This window comes from Ailuropoda melanoleuca, chromosome 10, assembly GCF_002007445.2.
Source record: "Ailuropoda melanoleuca isolate Jingjing chromosome 10, ASM200744v2, whole genome shotgun sequence".
NCBI lineage: Eukaryota > Metazoa > Chordata > Mammalia > Carnivora > Ursidae > Ailuropoda > Ailuropoda melanoleuca.
In genome coordinates, this window is record NC_048227.1 from 24,520,249 (window position 1) to 24,540,824 (window position 20,576).

Sequence of the window (20,576 nt, forward strand, 5' to 3'; positions counted from 1 at the left end):
AAATTCTCACAGGAAAGGTTTTAATACTTTTTTTGAGTATACTTTCTAGAGAATTCTCTTAAAATAAGATTAGAATACTAGGTAAGATTTAAAGAAATTATTTTCCTGATCATAGTGGATAATGAATGTCTAGTGTCTTCCTGCAGCAAGTCCTTGAACTCTAGGGTCTGTAGGGGGTATGAGTATAAATGGAGTGGGTGCTTTTCTAAAGTTAAGTATGCTGATACCACCTTCTGCTTTATAACACAGCCTCACTGTATAGGTAAAGTGCCTTGAATGTCAGGTGATTAGAGGTAATGAAGATCATTAGTTTTCTAAAAGAGAAATGTATTTTGTTGGTAAAGCTAAGTATGAAATCAGGATTTCTGATTTATATACTTTGTTGGATATAGTCACTCTTTGGACATTTAGTTCATGACCGTTTGCTTCCAGGGTGTGTGTGTGTATGGGCATGTTGTGTGTATCTTGGTGAATATCTTTGTCCACATAGCTGCTTGTGTGTGTGTGTGTGTGTGTGTGTGTGTGTGTGTGTGGCTTTTTTCATTTTTAAAAAATGAATTCTTTTGGATAAATTTTCAGACATGGTCCCACTAGTCAAAGGCAGTGCTGTTTCTTAAAAGTGTTTGAAGCCCTTGACTTTGGTACGATAGAAGCTGGAAAGTCAGTCCAAAGATAATTTAGTCCAGTTCTTTCTCCTCTGAGGCTCAGAGTTAAGTAGTTTGCTAGTGGCAGAATTGTAAATAGAGCCTAGGGTTCCTGGCTTGTAACCTAATGACGTTTTCAGTGTCCATCTTTACTGAAATACTCATTGGCCTAGGAGTTAAAAAAAGAATCATTTTCCTTCTCTCAGATGTGTTGTATTTTATTACTAAATTTTTTCCATGCCTTAGGGAGAAATGAAACTATCAGACCCTTTAATGTGGTTTGTTTTTACTGTACATTGGTTAATCATTAAATAGCACAGCTGAAAATATAAAAAAAAATTAGTACTTAAGTATATTTTTATTGGCAATTGTTTGAGCATTCTTGCTTGTTTTTGTCATTAAAAAATAAAGGGCAGAGCAGTTCTGGTTTGCCACTTCCCTGGTGGCATCATGCCTTGCACATGGTTGGTAGTAATTAGACATTTGTTGAACTGAATGTCTGATTGCAGTTCACAAAAACTTTGTCTTAGGAAAACAATGATAATGTGAACAAGAGACTTCCCTCCACTGGATACCATGTGCCCTCCACTGGATACCAAGTGAGAAATAAAAGCATATAGCCTCTTTCTGCCTGGTTGAGACTTTATCCCTAACCTGTAGACGTCTCTTACTTGTACTCAGCTCTTTACCTGGATGTTGAAAAGATTTTGGAACAAATCTGAAGAAAGTAATTTATAAGCCTTTTTCTCTCATCTGGTCCTCTGGAATGAGGTGTTTGCTTAGGCTTATCTTTTTTGAGGGTCTGCTTTGTGCCTAGCAGTCTGCTGGAATTAGGCTTATAGTGACAAAAAGTGTGACGGGACCTGCATTCAGTTGACGTTTTATTGTTTAGTGGACTGTGATTTTTGATGTACTTTAAGATATTTGGGCTATAAAGTGTCTGTGTTTATACTCAATACATAACGTGTTTATTTTCACAGAGCGATCGATGTCTTATTCTGATGAGTCTCGACTGTCGAATCTTCTTCGGAGGATCACCCGGGAAGACGACAGAGACCGAAGACTGGCTACTGTAAAGCAGTTGAAAGAATTTATTCAGCAACCAGAAAATAAGCTGGTGAGTACAGTATGGAAATGTTGATAACTTTTATGTTTCCATAATAGAGTAGTTAAGGCTATCTGGAGTGGTTTAAGAAGGGAAAAGCTTTGCTTCTTAGGAAAAATGACAGGGATTCCTTATTCTAGATTAATTTGGTCTATATTATAATGGTTGAGAACTTGATGACCCTGATGTGTAATTTACCTGCCATTGGTGGATCCACACTGGTGTCTTCTGTAATGAAATGCTTTTAACCTTTTAATACATTTGTTCTGTTGTCCTCAGAATTTTGTTTTCTGTATGCCCGGACAGATTATGTCTTTGTTTTTCATATGTGAAATTGGGGTTACGGTGTACGTGTTTCGTTCATGGGTAGGTGTGGTCTGGTGGCCAGGGGTAAATAAATGGAAAAAATCTTTTGAAGAAAAAAGTTCAGGAGCAATTACAAATTTCTCTCCACTCTGAGTAATTATTTTAATGTGAAATTAAGAACTTGATATAGAGCAGGAAAAAATTAATGAGAATGGTATGGTGAATCAAATAATATTTGGTTCAGAGCAAGTTTTTGGCCCTCCCCATTTTATTGTGAAAATATTCAAATCTATAGCAAATGAAAATTTTGAAAAAATTTCAAATATGTATTGATATTGAATATCATGTCTGCCATATAAATTCTGTCATTAACATTTTATCATGTTGCTTTGTCACGTTATCTCTTCACCTCTTCATCCACCAGTCATTTCTTAATGCATTTCAGAGTAAATAAAACAAGCTTTTCTTTAAAAAGTTTTATTTATTTATTTGAGATAGAGTGAGCGAGAGAGCAGGAGCAGGGAGCAGAGGGAGAGGGAGAAGCAGACCCCCTGCAGAATAGGGAGCCCGATGTGGGGCTTGATCCCAGGACCCTGGGATCATGACCTGAGCTGAAGGCCAGGTGCTCAACTGTCGGAGCCCTCACGTGCTCCTAAAACAGGCTTTTTGAGTTTATTTTTTTCATTGATGATCATGGCAGTACATAGGAATGGATAAATTTCTTTCAGAATCTGAAAGGAAACTTGTAACACTCCTTGCTAGTTGGGGACTGGGAATAATAAGAAAAGGAAGGTGTGCTGTTTGATTAGAATTTGGAGGGGAACACAACTAAAAAGTACACAGTGTTTTTGAAAGTATAGGAATTTGAAGTTTTTATACGTTTTTTTTTTTTTTTAAGGTACTAGTTAAACAATTGGATAATATCTTGGCTGCTGTACATGATGTGCTTAATGAAAGGTAAGTAACCAGTGGGTAATTTTAAGACTTTAAAATAAATTTTTAGAAATTATTTAAAAATTACAAGAAGATAAACCCATTGGTGGCTTCATTTATGAGTATCTTCTTAATGTTTCACTGGGTTCTCCTGCTATTTTTATCTGTGTTAAAGTATTTATATGTTAATTACCATTGAATACAAATGGAATCCACTAGAAAGGAAATACCTTTTTTTTTTTTCCCCCTAATTTTTCAACATGACTGAGTAATTGAGCATTGACTTGTGGAATGCCATAAACTCTTAATGCAGGCATGAATGAATGCGATTAACTTTTGTAAACTAGAGAATTTTGAAACTGCTTAGAGAATAGAGGTGAAAGGGAGCTTCCTTCTTTGGGCAACAGTGGATTCAGACCACCTGCTCTACGAGGCTACTGGGGTTCTCCACAAAGGTGTGCAGTCTGTTCTTCGTATGGGGATTCCCAAAGAATTGCAGTGTTGGAAAGCACCAAAAACTCATCTCAGCAGGTCATGAACCTTACTGCTTTTTGATGGTTTCATTTTATATAGTTAGTTATTAATATACTTAAATCAGTGCTGTTATCCTGTTAAGTTTGTTGTGCTTTAACTAGTACCCTTTCCTGGTTTATAGTCCTTACCTACTGAACACTACATCGTATGTAGTTATTTGTAGTGTGTTTTATCTGATCCTTGTTGCTGCCCTTTTCTGTGGATTATTTAATGTAGCTTGAGATGGAATTTGAAGCCTGGTTTTTAGTATTTCTGGGCCTTTCCTTACTGCTTGTGAATAGTTGATTCTGTAAAAGAAAATCTAATGTCTAATAAAGGTACTTTTGGGCACTGTGGGATAGAGAGAGTAATGAGCATATTTAAAGATAAAATTTCAATCTTTTATGTAGTCTGAATAGAAAAATTTAAAAAAATCGTTGAAGACATTCTTTTGTAAAATGTGTCATTCTTGTCATATTTGAAAGCTTAAACCTTTTGTGTGTTCTGTTTTGTTTGTATTGAAATAAACACAGTAGCAAATTGCTTCAGGAGTTGAGACAGGAGGGAGCTTGCTGTCTTGGCCTTCTTTGTGCTTCTCTGAGCTATGAGGCTGAGAAGATCTTCAAATGGATTTTTAGCAAATTTAGCTCATCTGCAAAAGATGAAGTTAAACTCCTCTACTTATGTGCCACCTACAAAGCATTAGAGACTGTAGGAGAAAAGAAAGCCTTTTCATCGGTAATGCAGGTAAGAATGAGGGGTAAAATTGATGCATTTGGGAAGAAAATTGTCCTTAACAATTTTTTTTTTTTTAAAGATTTTATTTATTTATTCGACAGAGATAGAGACAGCCAGCGAGAGAGGGAACACNTAAAATTGATGCATTTGGGAAGAAAATTGTCCTTAACAATTTTTTTTTTTTTAAAGATTTTATTTATTTATTCGACAGAGATAGAGACAGCCAGCGAGAGAGGGAACACAAGCAGGGGGAGTGGGAGAGGAAGAAGCAGGCTCATAGCAGAGGAGCCTGATGTGGGGCTCGATCCCATAACACCGGGATCACGCCCTGAGCCGAAGGCAGACGCTCAACCGCTGTGCCACCCAGGCGCCCCGTCCTTAACAATTTTCTAGCAATGTTTTTGGAGAGGAACTTGGAGAAAGGAAACTTAGTATAGGGGTTATCTACTGATAGTAAATACGATATAAATAACATTTCTCTTTCTGAGTTTGAGTTAAAGGATACAAATTAAAGGTAGATTTAAAGTAAGTTAGATTTTTCTCTTTTCACTTTTTTGAAGCTTTCCTTTGAATTTGCTTAGTACTAGAATCATTTGCACATTTGAAAATAGGGACTCGGTGAGGACAGCTGGATAGGAGGGGACTTGACTTTTCTGAGGGAGACGAAAACTGAACACAACTCATTCTAGGCCTTTTTAGGTTTGATAATGTGTCAACAATCCTTATTCTGAGTGATATAAAATAACTTTGTATAAATGAAAACCAGCCCTACTGAGCTTTATGTCACTTTTGTATATTAAAAGATAATTCTCAGTTTAATTTTGAGCAAAGTTACAAGCAGTTAAATGTTTGTTAAGTAATAGTGTTACTAAAAATGAGGGTTTGGGGATGCCTGAGTGGCACAGCGGTTAAGCGTCTGCCTTCGGCTCAGGGCGTGATCCCGGCGTTATGGGATTGAGCCCCACATCAGGCTCCTCTGCTATGTGCCTCCTTCTTCCTCTCCCACTCCCCCTGCTTGTGTTCCCTCTCTCGCTGGCTGTCTCTATCTCTGTCGAATAAATAAATAAAAATCTTTAAAAAAAAAAAAATGAGGGTTTGATGTGCTTTTAGAATATCAGATATCTTTTATTTATATATGCTCTTTACAATTCGTGATGTGCTTTATTTTGCTTAAGTTACTTTTACTAGTAGTTAGAGTCTGTTTTTTAAAAATCCATATTTCTTTGATTATAGAGGTTGTATGAAAAATTTTCGGAAAGATTCAGAAATTTATCCATAACTAAATATCATAACACCAAATTGGGCTTATTCTGCACATAATTTTTATATTTTGAACATTTCTCCAAATATTTATTTTGAAAATTTTCAAATCCACAGGAAAACAGGTGGACCAGTATAATAAATACCCATATATCCTTTATCTAGATTTGTCAGTTATTAACATTTTGCTACACTTGTTTTATTTCTATACACATAGGCGTGCATACTTTTTTGTTGAACCATTTGAAAATAAATTATACACGTCATGACAATTCACCCTATAATGCCTCAACACACATCCCCTAAAAATAAGGCTGTTCTCTTAATTAACAACAAAATTATTGTCCTACCTAAGAAAATTAATTTTATTATTTGTTGTCTCTTATATAATAACAAAATTATTGTCCTACCTAAGAAAATTAATTTTATTACATAATGCAATCCATATTCAAACTTCTGCCCTTAGGATATCTTTTATAGCTTTTGTCTTACCTGATCCAGGATTCCGTCAGGACTTGTGTATTGTCTGGTGCTGTGCCTCTTTAATCTCTGTTAGAACAGTTCATACCTTTTTTGTCTCTCCTATTTGTAGAATGTTCTACTTTCTGGGTTTGTCTGATTGCTCTTTCCTGATTTTAAACCTTTTGGTCACAAATACTTCTGGGTTCATTCTTACTGTTGCATCATACCAGCAGGCACATAACTTCAGTTTGTCTTCCTATCAGAGATGAAGAGTTGATCACCTGGTTGAGATCATGACCATCAGAATCTTTCCATCGTGGAAGCTTGTTTTTCTCCTTTTGTAATTAGTAATCTGGGCATGATACCTTGAGACCTTCTGAATATCCTGTTTTTTAGTTACATTTCACTCAGTGATTTTGGCACCCATTCATATTCTGTGCCTGAATAGATTATAACATTGGCTTTGCAAAATGTTGGGTACTTTTCCCGTTCTAGCATTTTTTTCTGTAGTAATGACCTCGTTCTTTGTAAAGAAGAGCCTTTCTTCTTGGGAAAAAATGGTTTCTAACATCTGCAAAATATTCTATCAGTGGCATGCCATGTATTTGTTTAAAAAATAGATCTATATATAGTGGTAACAGGAGCCTGCATGTTTGTCATTCATGTGTTGGGGCCATGCTATTCTTCTCTAAGTCATTCAGATTTGAAGCAAGAACTAATATCCTAAAGCATAAATTGTATAAAATTTGCTGTAAATTTTGAATTGGAAAGTAGTTGTGGTACTTTAAAGTTTTCCAAGCACATCTTAATTTTTGTTCTTGAAATTTAATCAAGTCCATGGTATTAAAGAGAGCACTTAGGAATGATGTGAATAAACGTTACTTAAGAATAGTATTAAGAGACATTAAATAAGGGGAAACAGTATTTATTTTCAGCCTATTCATGGTGGAATGAAATGTTTTCAACTTATTTTTGAGCTAAAACTGGAGACTTTCTTTTCTTTGGTATCATAATCAATTTTAGATAAAGTCACCTTTTTTTTAAAAAATTTTATTTATCTGTTATTTGAGAGAGAGAGAAAGAGAGAGAGAGGGCATGCACGTGCACAAGAGGGGTGAGGGGCCGAGGGGTGAGGGGCAGAGGGAGAAGCAGACTCCCTGCTTATCAGACGCGGGGCTCGATCCCAGAATCCCAGGATCATGACCTGAGCCGAAGATAAAGCCACTTTAAATAATGAACCCAACATGCTTGTTTTCTTCCTGTTTTGTTGAATATTCATGGTTTATAACTTTTATTTTTTAGCTTGTGATGACCAGCCTACAGTCCATTCTTGAAAATGTGGATACACCAGAATTACTTTGCAAATGTGTTAAGTGCATTCTATTGGTGGCTCGATGTTACCCTCATATTTTCAGCACTAATTTTAGGGTGAGTTCCCTGACTCTGTTCAGATGATGGGGTGAAGGATTGGTTGTGTGTTTAAGGACCTTGGGAATCAGAGAGAAAACAAGGCTTCTGCTTCTTGGAGTATAATCAGTGATGCTTGAGATCCAGGATAGAATGGTGCAGTAATATTGTTCTTGTAAATACCATCTGTACTTTTGACATTAATACCTTGAAATATTTAAAGGAAAAACATTTCCTCATGGTCATAAACAGAGTTCCATTATTCTCTTGCCCTGTCCTCTCCCTTTCTAAGTTTGTATACCGTCAAATAGGTAGAACGCATATGCTTTCTCTAGGATTTCTTAATCTGAAATGGTCCACAGGAGAAGTAACAGTTAGACCTTAAAATGATTAGCTCTTTTCTCTTTGTTTCCACCCAGGATACAGTTGATATATTAGTTGGATGGCATATAGATCATACTCAGAAACCTTCGCTCACACAGCAGGTGTCTGGTAAGTTATTTAGCATATGCCAGTCATTTAAATGTTATAGGAAGGAGCTCTGGTTCCTCAAAGTCCAGCTGTTAATACTGTATCTTTCGTAATGCAGGAAAAATCATTGCTTCGCAGAAATAATTTGGTTCTTTCTTTCTTTTCTTTTCTTTTTTTTTAAAGATTTTATTTATTTGCAAGAGAGAGAGAGAGCACAGCAGGGGGAGCAGTAGGCAGAGGGAGAAGCAGGCACCCTGCTTAGCAAGGAGCCTAATATGGGACTTGATCCCAGGATCTCGCGATCATGACCTGAGCCGAGGGCAGACAGATGCTTAACTGACAGCTACCCAGGCGCCCTAGTAATTTGGTTATTAGAAATGAACATTACTTGTTAGCAGAATTTATCCTTTTAGAGAAAGACTGTGTACTTAGTATTAGGTAGGGGAGAGTAAGTACAGATTGTAATGTTGCACCTGTGAGAAATTGAAAGGATTTATCATGAATCATTTGTGTGTGCTGGTGGCAGGAGACACTACAGTGGCAATTCTCAAGTGTAGAATGAAAGATCCTGGATATTTGTGACTCGTTTTCTTGGTTATTAAAAAAATAAACGAATTAATTTGGGGAACTGTTTAAATGATAAATTTTATTTTATTTTTTTTGATTTAAGTGAATGACTAGCACGACTCATTTGGACTCCTCAGCTTGTTTCAGGTGCTATTGTTTCTCTTAGCTTCATTGGTGCAATGGACTTCTGAAAATAGGATGTACCACTGAGAGTGGCTCTGACCCATTTCCACTAGGGGAATGAGTGGACACCTTTGGTGGGTAGTTGGGGTTCTGGAGTAGAAAGCCAGGCTGGTGGCAGATTGTGGCATTTTAGTCTAAGCCTTGTGTATATTGACAATATGGATATTAAATCTGCTGAAAAATAAGGACTAAGAATCACTTTTAATTTCTGGAGAGTGTTCATTTTTGCAGCGTCAGCAGAGATATCGGTTAATCATGATCAGCATGTTGAACAGTTAACAGTCCTAATTTTATGAAATAGGGCATTGTTTTTAAGGGTACGCAACTTGAAAACTAGATAACTTTTAAAACAAGGCTTTTAGATACATATTTTTAATTTGGATTTTTTGTTTTTTCTACTCTTGAATTTTTTTTATGATTCCTAGGGTGGTTGCAGAGTTTGGAGCCATTTTGGGTAGCTGATCTTGCATTTTCTACCACTCTTCTTGGTCAGTTTCTAGAGGACATGGAGGCATATGCTGAGGTGAGTATGTAGAAAGCTAAGTTATTTTCTAAAATTTCAGTTAAGAGCAAAACAAAAATCTTAGTGCTAGATTTATTTTATTTTTTTAAAGATTTTACTTATTTGAGAGAGAGAGCATTCCCACAAGGGTGGGAAGGACAAAAGAAGAGGGAGAAGCAGGCTCCCCGCTGAGCAGGAGCCCAATATAGGGCTCTATCCCAGGACCTTGAGATCATGACCCGAACTGAAGGCAGAGGGAGAAGCAGGTCCCTTCCTGAGCAAGGAGCTGGATGCGGGACCTGATCCCAGGACCCTGGGATCGTGGCCTGAGCTGAAGGCAGATGCTTAATTGCCTGAGCCACCCAGGCGCCCTGAGAAGTTATCTTCTTAATCTGCTGAGGTTACTTTTGGCTTATTTTAATATAGATTTGTTAATTCGTGAAGTATAATTTACTTTTACATTTAGATTCATGTTTCTTTTTTTTTTTTTTTTTTTTTTTTTTAAAATTTTTTTTTTTTTTTAAATTCATTTTTTTTTTTTTTTTTTTTTTTTTTTTTTTTTTAAAGATTTTATTTATTATTCGACAGAGATAGAGACAGCCAGCGAGAGAGGGAACACAAGCAGGGGGAGTGGGAGAGGAAGAAGCAGGCTCACAGCAGAAGAGCCTGATGTGGGGCTCGATCCCATAACGCCGGGATCACGCCCTGAGCCGAAGGCAGACGCTTAACCACTGTGCCACCCAGGCGCCCCTAGATTCATGTTTCTTATTCTAAGAGATTATATTTTATGTCTTGTCATGTCATGTTATTTTTTGGTGATGGGGGGCAGAGGTAGAGGGAGAGAAAGAATCTTAGGCGGGCTCCATGCCCAGCGTGGAGCTTGATGCGGGGCTTGATCTTAACAACCCTGAGATCATGACCTGAGCCAAAATTGAGAGTCGGACACAACCAACCGTCCAGGCGCCCCTCATGTTTCCTTTTCTGATAGGCTAAAATTCCTTTATTCGTAAAAGTGAAGTTAATTGACTTAAAAGTTGGGAGTTTGTTTGTTTTGAACAATGACCTACTTAAATAAGAATGCTGTGATTACACATCTAGGACCTCAGCCATGTGGCCTCTGGGGAGTCAGTGGATGAAGATGTTCCTCCTCCATCAGTGTCGCTACCAAAGCTGGCCGCGCTCCTTCGAGTGTTCAGTACTGTAGTGAGGAGCATCGGGGAGCGCTTCAGCCCAATTCGGGGTCCTCCAATTACTGAGGCATATGTAACAGATGTAAGTGTCTTTAGGAGTTTTAAGTATCATTCAAAAATAAATGTATGTATTGTAAATGCTTCTTTTTCTTTACCTAGTGAAACTATGTTACTAATCCTTCATTTGTTTAGTAAGTATGTACATTTGTGGCTACTTTCTTAAATTGCCAGAAAAGTAGAGAATCCTGTTATATCCCATCCCCTTTCTGTCCCCTCCCCTGTATGAGAAAAAGGCTACACTGCATTTTAAAACATGCGTAAGTTTTTTCTCTTGAGATCCTTCATAGATTCATTATTTTTTTTACATCCTTTTAAAATCTTTTTTTAAAAATACTACTTTAGTTTTTGTTTTTTTATTATTGAGTTTAGTTTTTCAACATATTAAGAATAACACTGTAGAGAAAGCCTCAAGTAATTTTTCCTGAGCATGACAGGATGAAACAACTTGATAGTCTGATATCCAAGGTTATAAAGATATAAGAACCTAAGTATATAGTAGTCTGAGATCAGTTATAAGAGACAGCGTGATTACCACACCGCAGCAGCCCCAAACATTAGCTGTACTCTATCACAGAGTAGTGAGTGGCTCGGTTTAATAGACATGAGAAATGAACCTGTGACTGTACTGTGCTTAAATAAGAAGGGAGAAACATGCGTGATACAGTCATAAAATATTAAATGATTAAAATTTTACTGTTAGGATACAAGTCTAACTTTTATTTATTTCTGTTGAACACGTTGCCAAATAAAATGGGATATTAATTTTATATGTAATTTTTGGTAGGTTAATTTTGTATTTGAAGGGAAATGTCAGATCCTGAAGATAATTAAAGCCAGCATTTTGATATTTTAAACTGGAACAAGATGATTTAGTAGCTTCATTTTGTTCATTCCTTTCTAAAAGTTGGTGGTTTGGTGATTGTGTCAGTGTTGAAATAAAGACAATAAACTTAGATGTAAAAGAAAAGGAAAGAAAATAATCATTTCCTAGGATAGTATATATTTAATGTATTCTTGTATGAAGGTCTTTTAGGCCTTTTTAACCTATAGGTTTAAAGCCTATATGTAGTGATTGTTGAATATTACAGAAAAATAAACTGTATCACTTTGTTTTTTCTTAACCTATTTTTATTAGAAATTTAGTACATTAATATTTACTATTATAGTTTGGTGGGGTTTTTGGTTTGAAATTAAGTGATTTTCATAATCCTCAAATAGGTTCATGTTATGAATGAGAGACTTAACCTTTCCAAAGAGACCATCAATACATGAACTTTCATAAGCTAAGGTGACTTGGATATTTAGTTTTAAAAAATTGATAACCAAAAGCCCAAGTGCTTTTTCGCAGGAAGATTATTCTCATGGCAGGTTATTCCTGCGTTTAATGTTACTGTATTAAATAGTGGTGTATTTCGTGGATATAAAAATTCTGAGCTTCAGCCACTTGGTCACTGTGGCTGGGAGAGGGAGGGTGATAGAAATTGGTATAAGGGAAATAGAGGATGGCAAATTCCATTTTCTGTCACAATACTACTATAGAATTTTTTAGGCAAGATCATTTTTGCATATTTTACTAAAGATAACCTTATTCAGCCACTGAGAGGTAGAATATTAAGAGACTACTGACAAGGCAGGCAGTTAGTTTTCAGTTGAAACTGCATTAAATAGAAACTATTTTCTTGCTCTGTGGAAGCATGTGAATTTTTTTAAAAAGCTGCTTGTTTTCCCCATTTGCAGGTTCTATACAGAGTAATGAGATGTGTGACGGCTGCAAACCAAGTGTTTTTTTCTGAGGCTGTGTTGACAGCTGCTAATGAGTGTGTTGGTGTTTTGCTCGGCAGCTTGGATCCTAGCATGACTATACATTGTGACATGGTCATTACATATGGATTAGATCAACTGGAGAACTGCCAGACTTGCGGTACAGATTATATCATCTCAGTCTTGAATTTACTCACATTGGTATGTGAATTCTTTTTTGTTGCTTTTTAATATGTTGTTTATTCAGGCCCTTAAATTTAAATTAGTATGGAAGAAATGAAGGCCTTTTTTTTTTTTTAAGGAGTGCATTAGTCTTAATTATATAATCTAGTTTGCTTTTGCTCTGTTATCTCTTTACTTTTAGTGTTCATGTCAGTGTAGCTTTTATTCCTTCTCTTTTTTCTTTTTCTTTTTTTTTTTTTGATGAAACAGTCTTTCATATAAGACTACTTAGTATTCCTGATAAATATTATATAGGTACTTGATAACTATTTTGAAAGACCTTGTTAGGTTTTGTTTCCCATATGAAACTTGTTTTATAATTTTTATTCTTAACCGTAAATATTCTTCCTCCTCTCCACCATTTATTATGGACATTTTGAAGTATATTTAAAAAAAAACATGGAATAGTCTAATGAATTTCTGTGTGCTTAATACTATTTCTATAATTAGGAACACATGCTCCATCTGGATTCATCTAGGCCTCTCTGACTCTCTGCCTCTTCCTAGCTGTGCCTCCATCCCCAACTGGATTATTTTAAAGCAAATTTTAGGTGATATTCTGCTGAACATTTCTGTCAAAGTTATATGTCTCTTTGCCAATGTAAAAAAAAAATGCCCATGTTTAAGTGTAGATACATGTATCCTATTTAGGTATCTAGACATTTTAATGTCGTAATGTTGAGGCCTTAAAATATAGTTTAGATACATTACTTTTTTAATTAATAGATATTTTTTAGAGCAGTTTTTAGGTTTACAGAAAAACTGAGCCTTAAGTATGGAGTTCCCATACCCTCTCCCATAATAGTTTCCCTTGTTATTATTATTTTTTTAAGATTTTATTCATTTATTTGTTAGAGCGTGAGCACAAGCAGGGGGTGCGGCAGGCAGAGGGAGAAGTAGGCTGCCCACTGAGCAAGAAGCCCAATGTGGGACTCGATCCCAGGACCCTGGGATCATGACCTGAGCCGAAGGCAGACACTTAACTGACTGAGCCACCCAGGTGTCCCAATTTCCCTCATTATTAACGTCTTGCTTTAGTGTGGTACATTTATTATATTTGATGAGCCATATTGACACGTTATTAACTGAGGTCCATAGTTTACCTTAGGGTTCACTCCCTGGATTGTACATTCTGTGGGTTTTGACAGATGAATAGTGCCACATGTTCATTATTGTAGTATCATACGGAATAGTTTCACTGCCCTAAAAATCCCTTTTGCTCCACCTATTCATCCCTCCTGAGTCCCCGGTGACTATGGATATTTTTACTATCTCCATAGTTTTGCCTTTTCCAGAATGTCATATTGTTGGAATCATATTGTGTACATGTCAGATGGGCTTCTTTCAGTTTGCTTGGTGCATTTAAAGTTCCCCCGTGTCCTGTTGTGTCTTGGTAGCTCACTTCTTTTTATTTTATCCTTTTAGATTGTTGAACAGATAAATACAAAACTGCCATCATCATTTGTAGAAAAACTGTTCATACCATCATCTAAACTATTATTTTTGCGTTACCATAAAGAGAAGGAGGTAAGTATTGCATTGACAAAGACTTTTGGTAACTTCAGTCATTGAAGAGTTGACTCAAGTTGCTTACTAGGCTACATAAATGAAATGGAGTGAAATGATAAATGTTTCAAAATACAGTGATTAAATGATTTATTTAACTTAGTATTTGTTGATTGTCCTACTGGTGTGCCAGGTAGTCTTTTCAGATTTCCATAATTTGTTTTTATTAAGTTTGTTTTCTTAAAATTTCGTAAAACAAGCAGCTATATTTATGAAGTTATAAATTCAGAAGTACTGTGTATGTCATAAATTTCATTATTAACTTCTCAACCGACTCCCAGTCAAAACCACTACAGTAGATGGAGGAAACCTAATTGTAATAAATTGCTCTTTTTATGTGTGTTTTGATAACGGCCATTATTAAAAAATGGACTTTTAAGAACTTTTAATTTAGAGGACTCTGTAGTAAAGTTTTTGAAGATTTTTATAAACTTACACATGTAGGTTCCTTAAGTTTGGTTTTTTTAAAAAAAAATTTAGGTCTTTGGTGTTCTGGGCAGTGAATTAATTTATTGGTCTTAAAATTGATTTGTACCGTCACATTATGCAGTTAGTAATTTTATTTTCCATTTAATTATCACTTTCCTGAATTCTCTCTTTAAAGGTTGTTGCTGTAGCCCATGCTGTTTATCAAGCAGTGCTCAGCCTGAAGAATATTCCTGTTTTGGAGACTGCCTATAAGTTAATTTTGGGGGAAATGACTTGTGCCCTAAACAACCTGCTACATAGTCTACAACTTCCTGATGCCTGCTCTGAAATAAAACATGAGGCTTTTAAAAATCACGTATTCAATGTAGACAATGCAAAATTTGTAGTTATATTTGACCTCAGTGCCCTGACTACAATTGGAAATGCCAAAAACTCACTAATTGGGGTGAGTCTTTACTTGCATTTTTTTGTTTTGTTCTCACTGTAGCCTCTCTTCATTGCATGTTTACCTATGTTACTTACTACTATTATGTCAGTATCTCCCGAGTCACTGTAGACCACGCTGCCATATGTCGGACATGCCTGGATCATTAAAATTGACAGGAATGTTTGTTTTCTTACCGTTAGTATTTCACTTTCCCCTTCCTTTCCTTGACAACACTTATAAGATATTTTACATTTATTTTTTTAAAAATGTCTTTTATGAATTTATATGTATTCTAGCATGCCTATAAAAAATTTATCAGCATTTTCCACAGCTCAGATTTGTATAGTTCTTTTAATATACAGCTCCTTCTTCCCTGCTTTTTTCTCCTCTTCACTAACATTAGTGCTTGTATATGGTCTTCCTTTTAGAGTGCCTACTTTTCTCTAGGAATATTCATATATTCTTTTCTTTTGGGAAAAGAATAAGTATTTATTCCCTTTAAGGAATTTGATGTGACCTTGCTTTTGATTGATAATTATTGCTTTAATTTGTTTATTTTTTCCTTTTGTTAGATCTTGCAGGATTGGAAGACATTACTTCTAATAAAAAAAAAAAGGATATAATTAAGGGATAAAATTGTCTAAAAGAGAAGGGAGGGAAAAGTCAAGTTTTGATGTTTAGATTTGCATGCTTTCCTGATGAGATTGCCTTGTGTCACTCCACAAGTAGCTTTCCCTTCCCTCGCTGCTAGTCATGGCTGACGGTGTACAGTAAACTCTACTCAGACCCTAACATTTTGTTGTTGAGGAATTCACATTGTACATAGGTTTGAGGAGGTTTTTTGTCTTGCACTCTGGAAACAGGGAGAGTGGGTCAGGAAGGGGCAGTCAGGTGGAATGGAGTATATTAGCAGCAGAAGGAAAAGGAAGGGTGGGAAAGGCTTAAGAGTAGCAAGATGGGCCTTTTTTCTCGTTGGACAGGGCACCTTGCTCTATATAGTATATGGAAAATTCTGGAGATGCAATTTGCTACACTGGGGGAGGGGTACAAAGGACTTTGTTTAGATCAGGAATCAGTAGACTACAGCCTATGAGCCAAATATAGCTCAATATCTTTTTCTTTTTAAAAAAATTATTAGAGAGCCTGTGAGCACAAGCAGGAGGAGGGGCAGAGGGAGAGGGAGAAGCAGACTGCCCGCTGAGCAAAGAGCCCATGGGCCTTGATCCCAGGACCCTGAGACCATGACCTGGGCCAAAGACAGTTGCTTAACCAACTGTGCCACCCAGGCGCCCCTATATTTTTCTTTAAAAAAAAATCTTTATTGATATATATATATAATTCAAATATCATACAATTCCCACTTACAGTATAGTTCAGGGGCACCTGGGTGACTCAGTCAGTGAAGTGTCTGACTCTTGATTTTGGCTCAGGTCATGATCTGAGCCACCCAGGCGCCCCTGTCATTTTAACTTTAAAAATGTGTACATGTGTTTTGAGGGATAAGCTCACGTGTATCTTGGAGGGGCCAAACATTTTTCTTTTGTACATCATCAGATGTGGGCGCTATCTCCAACTGTCTTTGCACTGCTGAGTAAGAATCTGATGATTGTGCATGGTGACCTGGCTGTTCACTTCCCTGCCATTCAGTACGCCGTGCTCTACACGTTGTATTCTCATTGTACCAGGTACTGTACTAAACAGGTACTTCTTGTAAACAGGGCTCTTTTGGTTTTTCTTCTTTTCATTTTTATAGGGGAGGATGGGCTCTTGAAAAGTAAGATTTTTAAAAATACGTGTTGACTTTTGGAATTAACCTTTTTTTAAAATTAAAGATAAAAGATGATTTTTTCCTTTGTCTTCCAGGCACGATCACTTTATATCTAGTAGTCTTAGTTCTTCGTCCCCATCTTTGTTTGATGGAGCTGTGATTAGTACTGTAACTACAGCTACAAAAAAACATTTCTCAATTATACTGAATCTCCTGGGAATACTGCTTAAGAAAGATAATCTTAACCAGGATACAAGGTAACTAAATAATATTTCCTAATATTAAGTGTTCTTAACTTTTATTAACTTAGCTATGTAATTTGAGGGTAAGAAATCCAGATTATTGAGATAGTAGGGTGGAGCAGCTTCATTATGAAACACTTCAAAATATGGCTTTAGTATTTAGTCTAGGATTTCTTGTTCTTTCCCCCCAAGATTAAATTAAACCTCCCTTCCCTGCAATGTTTTGTAGAAGACTGTATCTGTAGAGGTTTTTTATATTCTTTACTACAACTTATTCTAGTTTGGGGAAATTTTCTTAAAAAGGCATGCAACTTTTTGACAAAGGAATTTCTGTAGTTTCAGTTTTTGTTTCCTTTTGCTTGAGATATTTAAAGAAACCAAAAGCAAAGTAAAGTAAGAAGAATAGATTTTAATATTTTTCTTTCTTTTTTAATGTAAAATCAACTGGATATTTTGTGTTTCAGGAAACTGTTAATGACCTGGGCTTTGGAAGTGGCTGTTTTAATGAAGAAGTCTGAAACATATGCACCTTTATTCTCTCTTCCATCTTTCCATAAATTTTGCAAAGGCCTTTTAGCCAACAGTAAGATTCTGTGATTTTTAAAAATTTTGTTAATCTATACTTAAAAGCGATCTTTGGTAATGAGAGAAAGATAGTCACTTGAACATTTTCATAACATGAAATGTATAATTCCTATCTCAATGACAGATGCATAATTGCATAATCTGTCTTAACTTTTTCTTATTCTTTTTTTTTCTTTTAAAGATTTTATTTATTGGACAGAGAGAGACACAGCCAGAGAGGGAACACCGGCAAGGGGAGTGGGAGAGGGAGAAGCAGGCTTCCCGCTGAGCAGGGAGCCTGATGCGGGACTCGATCTCAGGACCCTGGGATCGTGACCTGAGCCAAAGGCAGATGCTTAACGACTGAGCCACCCAGGCACCCTAACTTTTTCTTATTCCTAATATGTAAATTGTTTTAAAGTGATTGTCACATTTTTAAGCTTATGTGAATGTTTATACATTCTGTATACTTTTAAAATTTCCTTCAGAGAATGGTTGAGGTGACAACTCTTGACTTTAAGTGGGTTTTGTTGAATGTGTCATTTTCCCAAATGTTACTGCCAGCAAGGGTTCTAGACAGGAGCAGGGCCTAGTCCATGGTAGGCACTTACTGTTTGTTGAATGAGTGGATGGGTTCAGGAAGTTGTGACATACGGGCATATAATCTTTTGGCAAGCTGAAAGTGTCTTTTAATTTTTAATAGCTCTTGTTGAAGATGTGAATATCTGTCTGCAAGCATGCAGCAGTCTACATGCTTTGTCTTCTTCGTTGCCAGATGATCTTTTACAGAGGTATGGACTAAATACCTAGTCTTCTGACCCTGGTCTTAATAACCTGAAGCTGTTGTCACACTTGTATTATCTGTTTCATTTTTTTGTAGGTGTGTCGATGTTTGCCGTGTTCAACTTGTCCATAGTGGAACTCGTATTCGACAAGCATTTGGAAAGCTGTTGAAGTCAATTCCTTTAGATGTTGTTTTGAGGTATAATAGTTGTGTTGGAACAAAAACATCCTACTGTTTTGACTGCCTAGTAGTCCTTTAGGAAGTGACAAATTGCCTGTTAGTGTAATTAATGTCACATCTTGTATGGTACCTCTTAGTGACTGAAGAGATGTCAGAGGATCAAATTGCGCAGGTCTAGAAGAAAGTAACAAAGTTTTATATTTTTTATAAACTTAGAAGCTCATGATAATAAGTACTGAATAATTTATATAATATAGTGCCAAAATGTGTTTCTTAGTAGCTTAGTTATTTGGAAACTCAGTGTAATCTTTATTGTTTTTGATTAAGTTAATATTCAGTTGTAACATCTCTATTTTGAAGTCTTAGTTTTATTTTTTTATTTCTACATTTAGTTAGCAAGTAAATAGCCCACTTACAGTATGAAGTAACCTTTTAACTAAAACGTTTTGTGTAGTGACTTTATTTTCTTCCTACAGCAATAACAATCACACAGAAATTCAAGAGATTTCTTTAGCATTAAGAAGTCACATGAGCAAAGCACCAAGTAACACATTCCACCCACAAGATTTCTCTGATGTTATTAGTTTTATTTTGTATGGGAATTCTCACAGAACAGGGTAAGATTTTCCTTGACTCCTTCATGTGCAAAAGTAACTTAAATATTCTTGAATATCTTGACCCTATGCCCATTTTGAGGAGAAAATATGTCAGGAGTAGCAGAGTAGAAAGTGACATCTTTCTAAATGGGTTATTTTTATTTTCAGCAGTAAGAATTGCTTTGAAGATAGTATCTGAAGAAACAAAAATGGGCTTTGAAATTGAGTGATGAAATGTGTTTGACAGTTAACTGGTCTGACCTAGTCATGAATGCTTTGGGGAGGGCCTAGGGACATAGACATTCTGCAGATGCTTAGTTGCAATGAGTGTTTTATCCCGATAGCTGAAGTGTCATAAGCCATTTACCATAATAACCCATCCACACCATACCCCATCCTGTTTTAACTGTAAAAGACCTCCTGACAATGAAAGGTAGGGATGTATTGCTTCTCAGTGTTAAGGGTTTTGCCTTTTTGAGGTAGAAAAAATTGTAGTCTCCTACTCCCATTCCCCTGGCAAATTTTTTTTTTTTTTTTTAATGATGTTGTCATTGTCTGTTAAATATGAAACTGCTTTTCCCAGGAAGGACAATTGGTTAGAAAGATTGTTCTATAGCTGCCAGAGACTGGATAAGCGTGACCAATCAACAATTCCCCGGAATCTTCTAAAGACAGATGCTGTCCTTTGGCAGTGGGCTATTTGGGAGGCAGCACAGTTCACTGTCCTCTCTAAGTTGAGAACACCATTGGGCAGAGCTCAGGATACCTTCCAGACCATTGAAGGTAATCAGCTCTTAGTGCTTTTTCATACCCTTCTTATAGTAAGAAATAATGGATTTCTTATCTTTGTTAAAACAAAATTTGAGAGTATATGCTTTGCTTTTCTTTAATACACTGTCAGTCTTTCAGGTACTGTTTGTTAGAATAAACTTTCATCAAATCATTGTGTTGACAACAACACGGCTGTCTACTTTTGTTAAAAAACTAGGGGATTTGTGTAGAGAAAACATTTTTTCCTCTAAAACAAGAGATCTTTCATGTTGGGAGTTTTGTTTTTAAATGATGGATGTACAGAGGATACTTGATAAATGTGATATTGGGAAATTATCTCCAACTTCTAGAATCTTTAAAGATTTTTTAAATTTGGAATATTGTCTTTGCTTTAAGGTATCATTAGAAGTCTTGCAGCTCACACGTTAAACCCCGATCAAGATGTTAGTCAGTGGACAACTGCAGACAATGATGAAGGCCACAGTAGCAACCAGCTTAGACTTGTTCTTCTTCTGCAATATCTGGAAAATCTGGAGAAGTTAATGTATAATGCATATGAAGGGTGTGCTAATGCATTAACATCACCTCCCAAGGTTGGTTTCAGTGGGCTGAGTGTTGCTTTGTAGCAGTTTCACGGGCAAGCCTGGCAGTGCGTGTAGAGCTGAAATCACAATACTCTTGTGTATTTGAGACATTTATACCTAGAATGTTAACCAATCCTGAGCTCTTCTTTTTCTTTATTCTAAAGGTCATTAGGACTTTTTTTTATACCAATCGCCAAACTTGCCAAGACTGGCTGACGCGGATTCGACTCTCCATTATGAGGGTTGGGTTGTTGGCAGGCCAGCCCGCTGTGACAGTGAGACATGGCTTTGACTTGCTTACAGAAATGAAGACAAATCTATCTCAGGTAAAGTGTATTTGG

General features: G+C 36.3%; 1 protein-coding gene across 3 annotated transcripts in view; it reads left to right on the plus strand.

Annotated features, from left to right (window-relative positions):
- Positions 1–20,576, plus strand: part of SMG1 (SMG1 nonsense mediated mRNA decay associated PI3K related kinase) — a 98,898-nt gene that overhangs the window by 28,440 nt on the left and 49,882 nt on the right. For all 3 annotated transcript variants that reach the window (XM_011226514.3, XM_011226515.3, XM_034670319.1), the window contains 19 exons: positions 1,625–1,761; positions 2,954–3,012; positions 4,035–4,248; positions 7,264–7,389; positions 7,788–7,860; positions 9,015–9,112; positions 10,190–10,363; positions 12,079–12,303; positions 13,750–13,851; positions 14,495–14,764; positions 16,301–16,431; positions 16,610–16,771; positions 17,221–17,339; positions 18,024–18,111; positions 18,201–18,302; positions 18,761–18,901; positions 19,464–19,663; positions 20,048–20,244; positions 20,400–20,561. In XM_011226514.3, the coding sequence (XP_011224816.1) occupies positions 1,625–1,761; positions 2,954–3,012; positions 4,035–4,248; positions 7,264–7,389; positions 7,788–7,860; positions 9,015–9,112; positions 10,190–10,363; positions 12,079–12,303; positions 13,750–13,851; positions 14,495–14,764; positions 16,301–16,431; positions 16,610–16,771; positions 17,221–17,339; positions 18,024–18,111; positions 18,201–18,302; positions 18,761–18,901; positions 19,464–19,663; positions 20,048–20,244; positions 20,400–20,561 (2,780 nt within the window). The remainder of the gene's footprint in view (positions 1–1,624; positions 1,762–2,953; positions 3,013–4,034; positions 4,249–7,263; positions 7,390–7,787; positions 7,861–9,014; positions 9,113–10,189; positions 10,364–12,078; positions 12,304–13,749; positions 13,852–14,494; positions 14,765–16,300; positions 16,432–16,609; positions 16,772–17,220; positions 17,340–18,023; positions 18,112–18,200; positions 18,303–18,760; positions 18,902–19,463; positions 19,664–20,047; positions 20,245–20,399; positions 20,562–20,576) is intronic.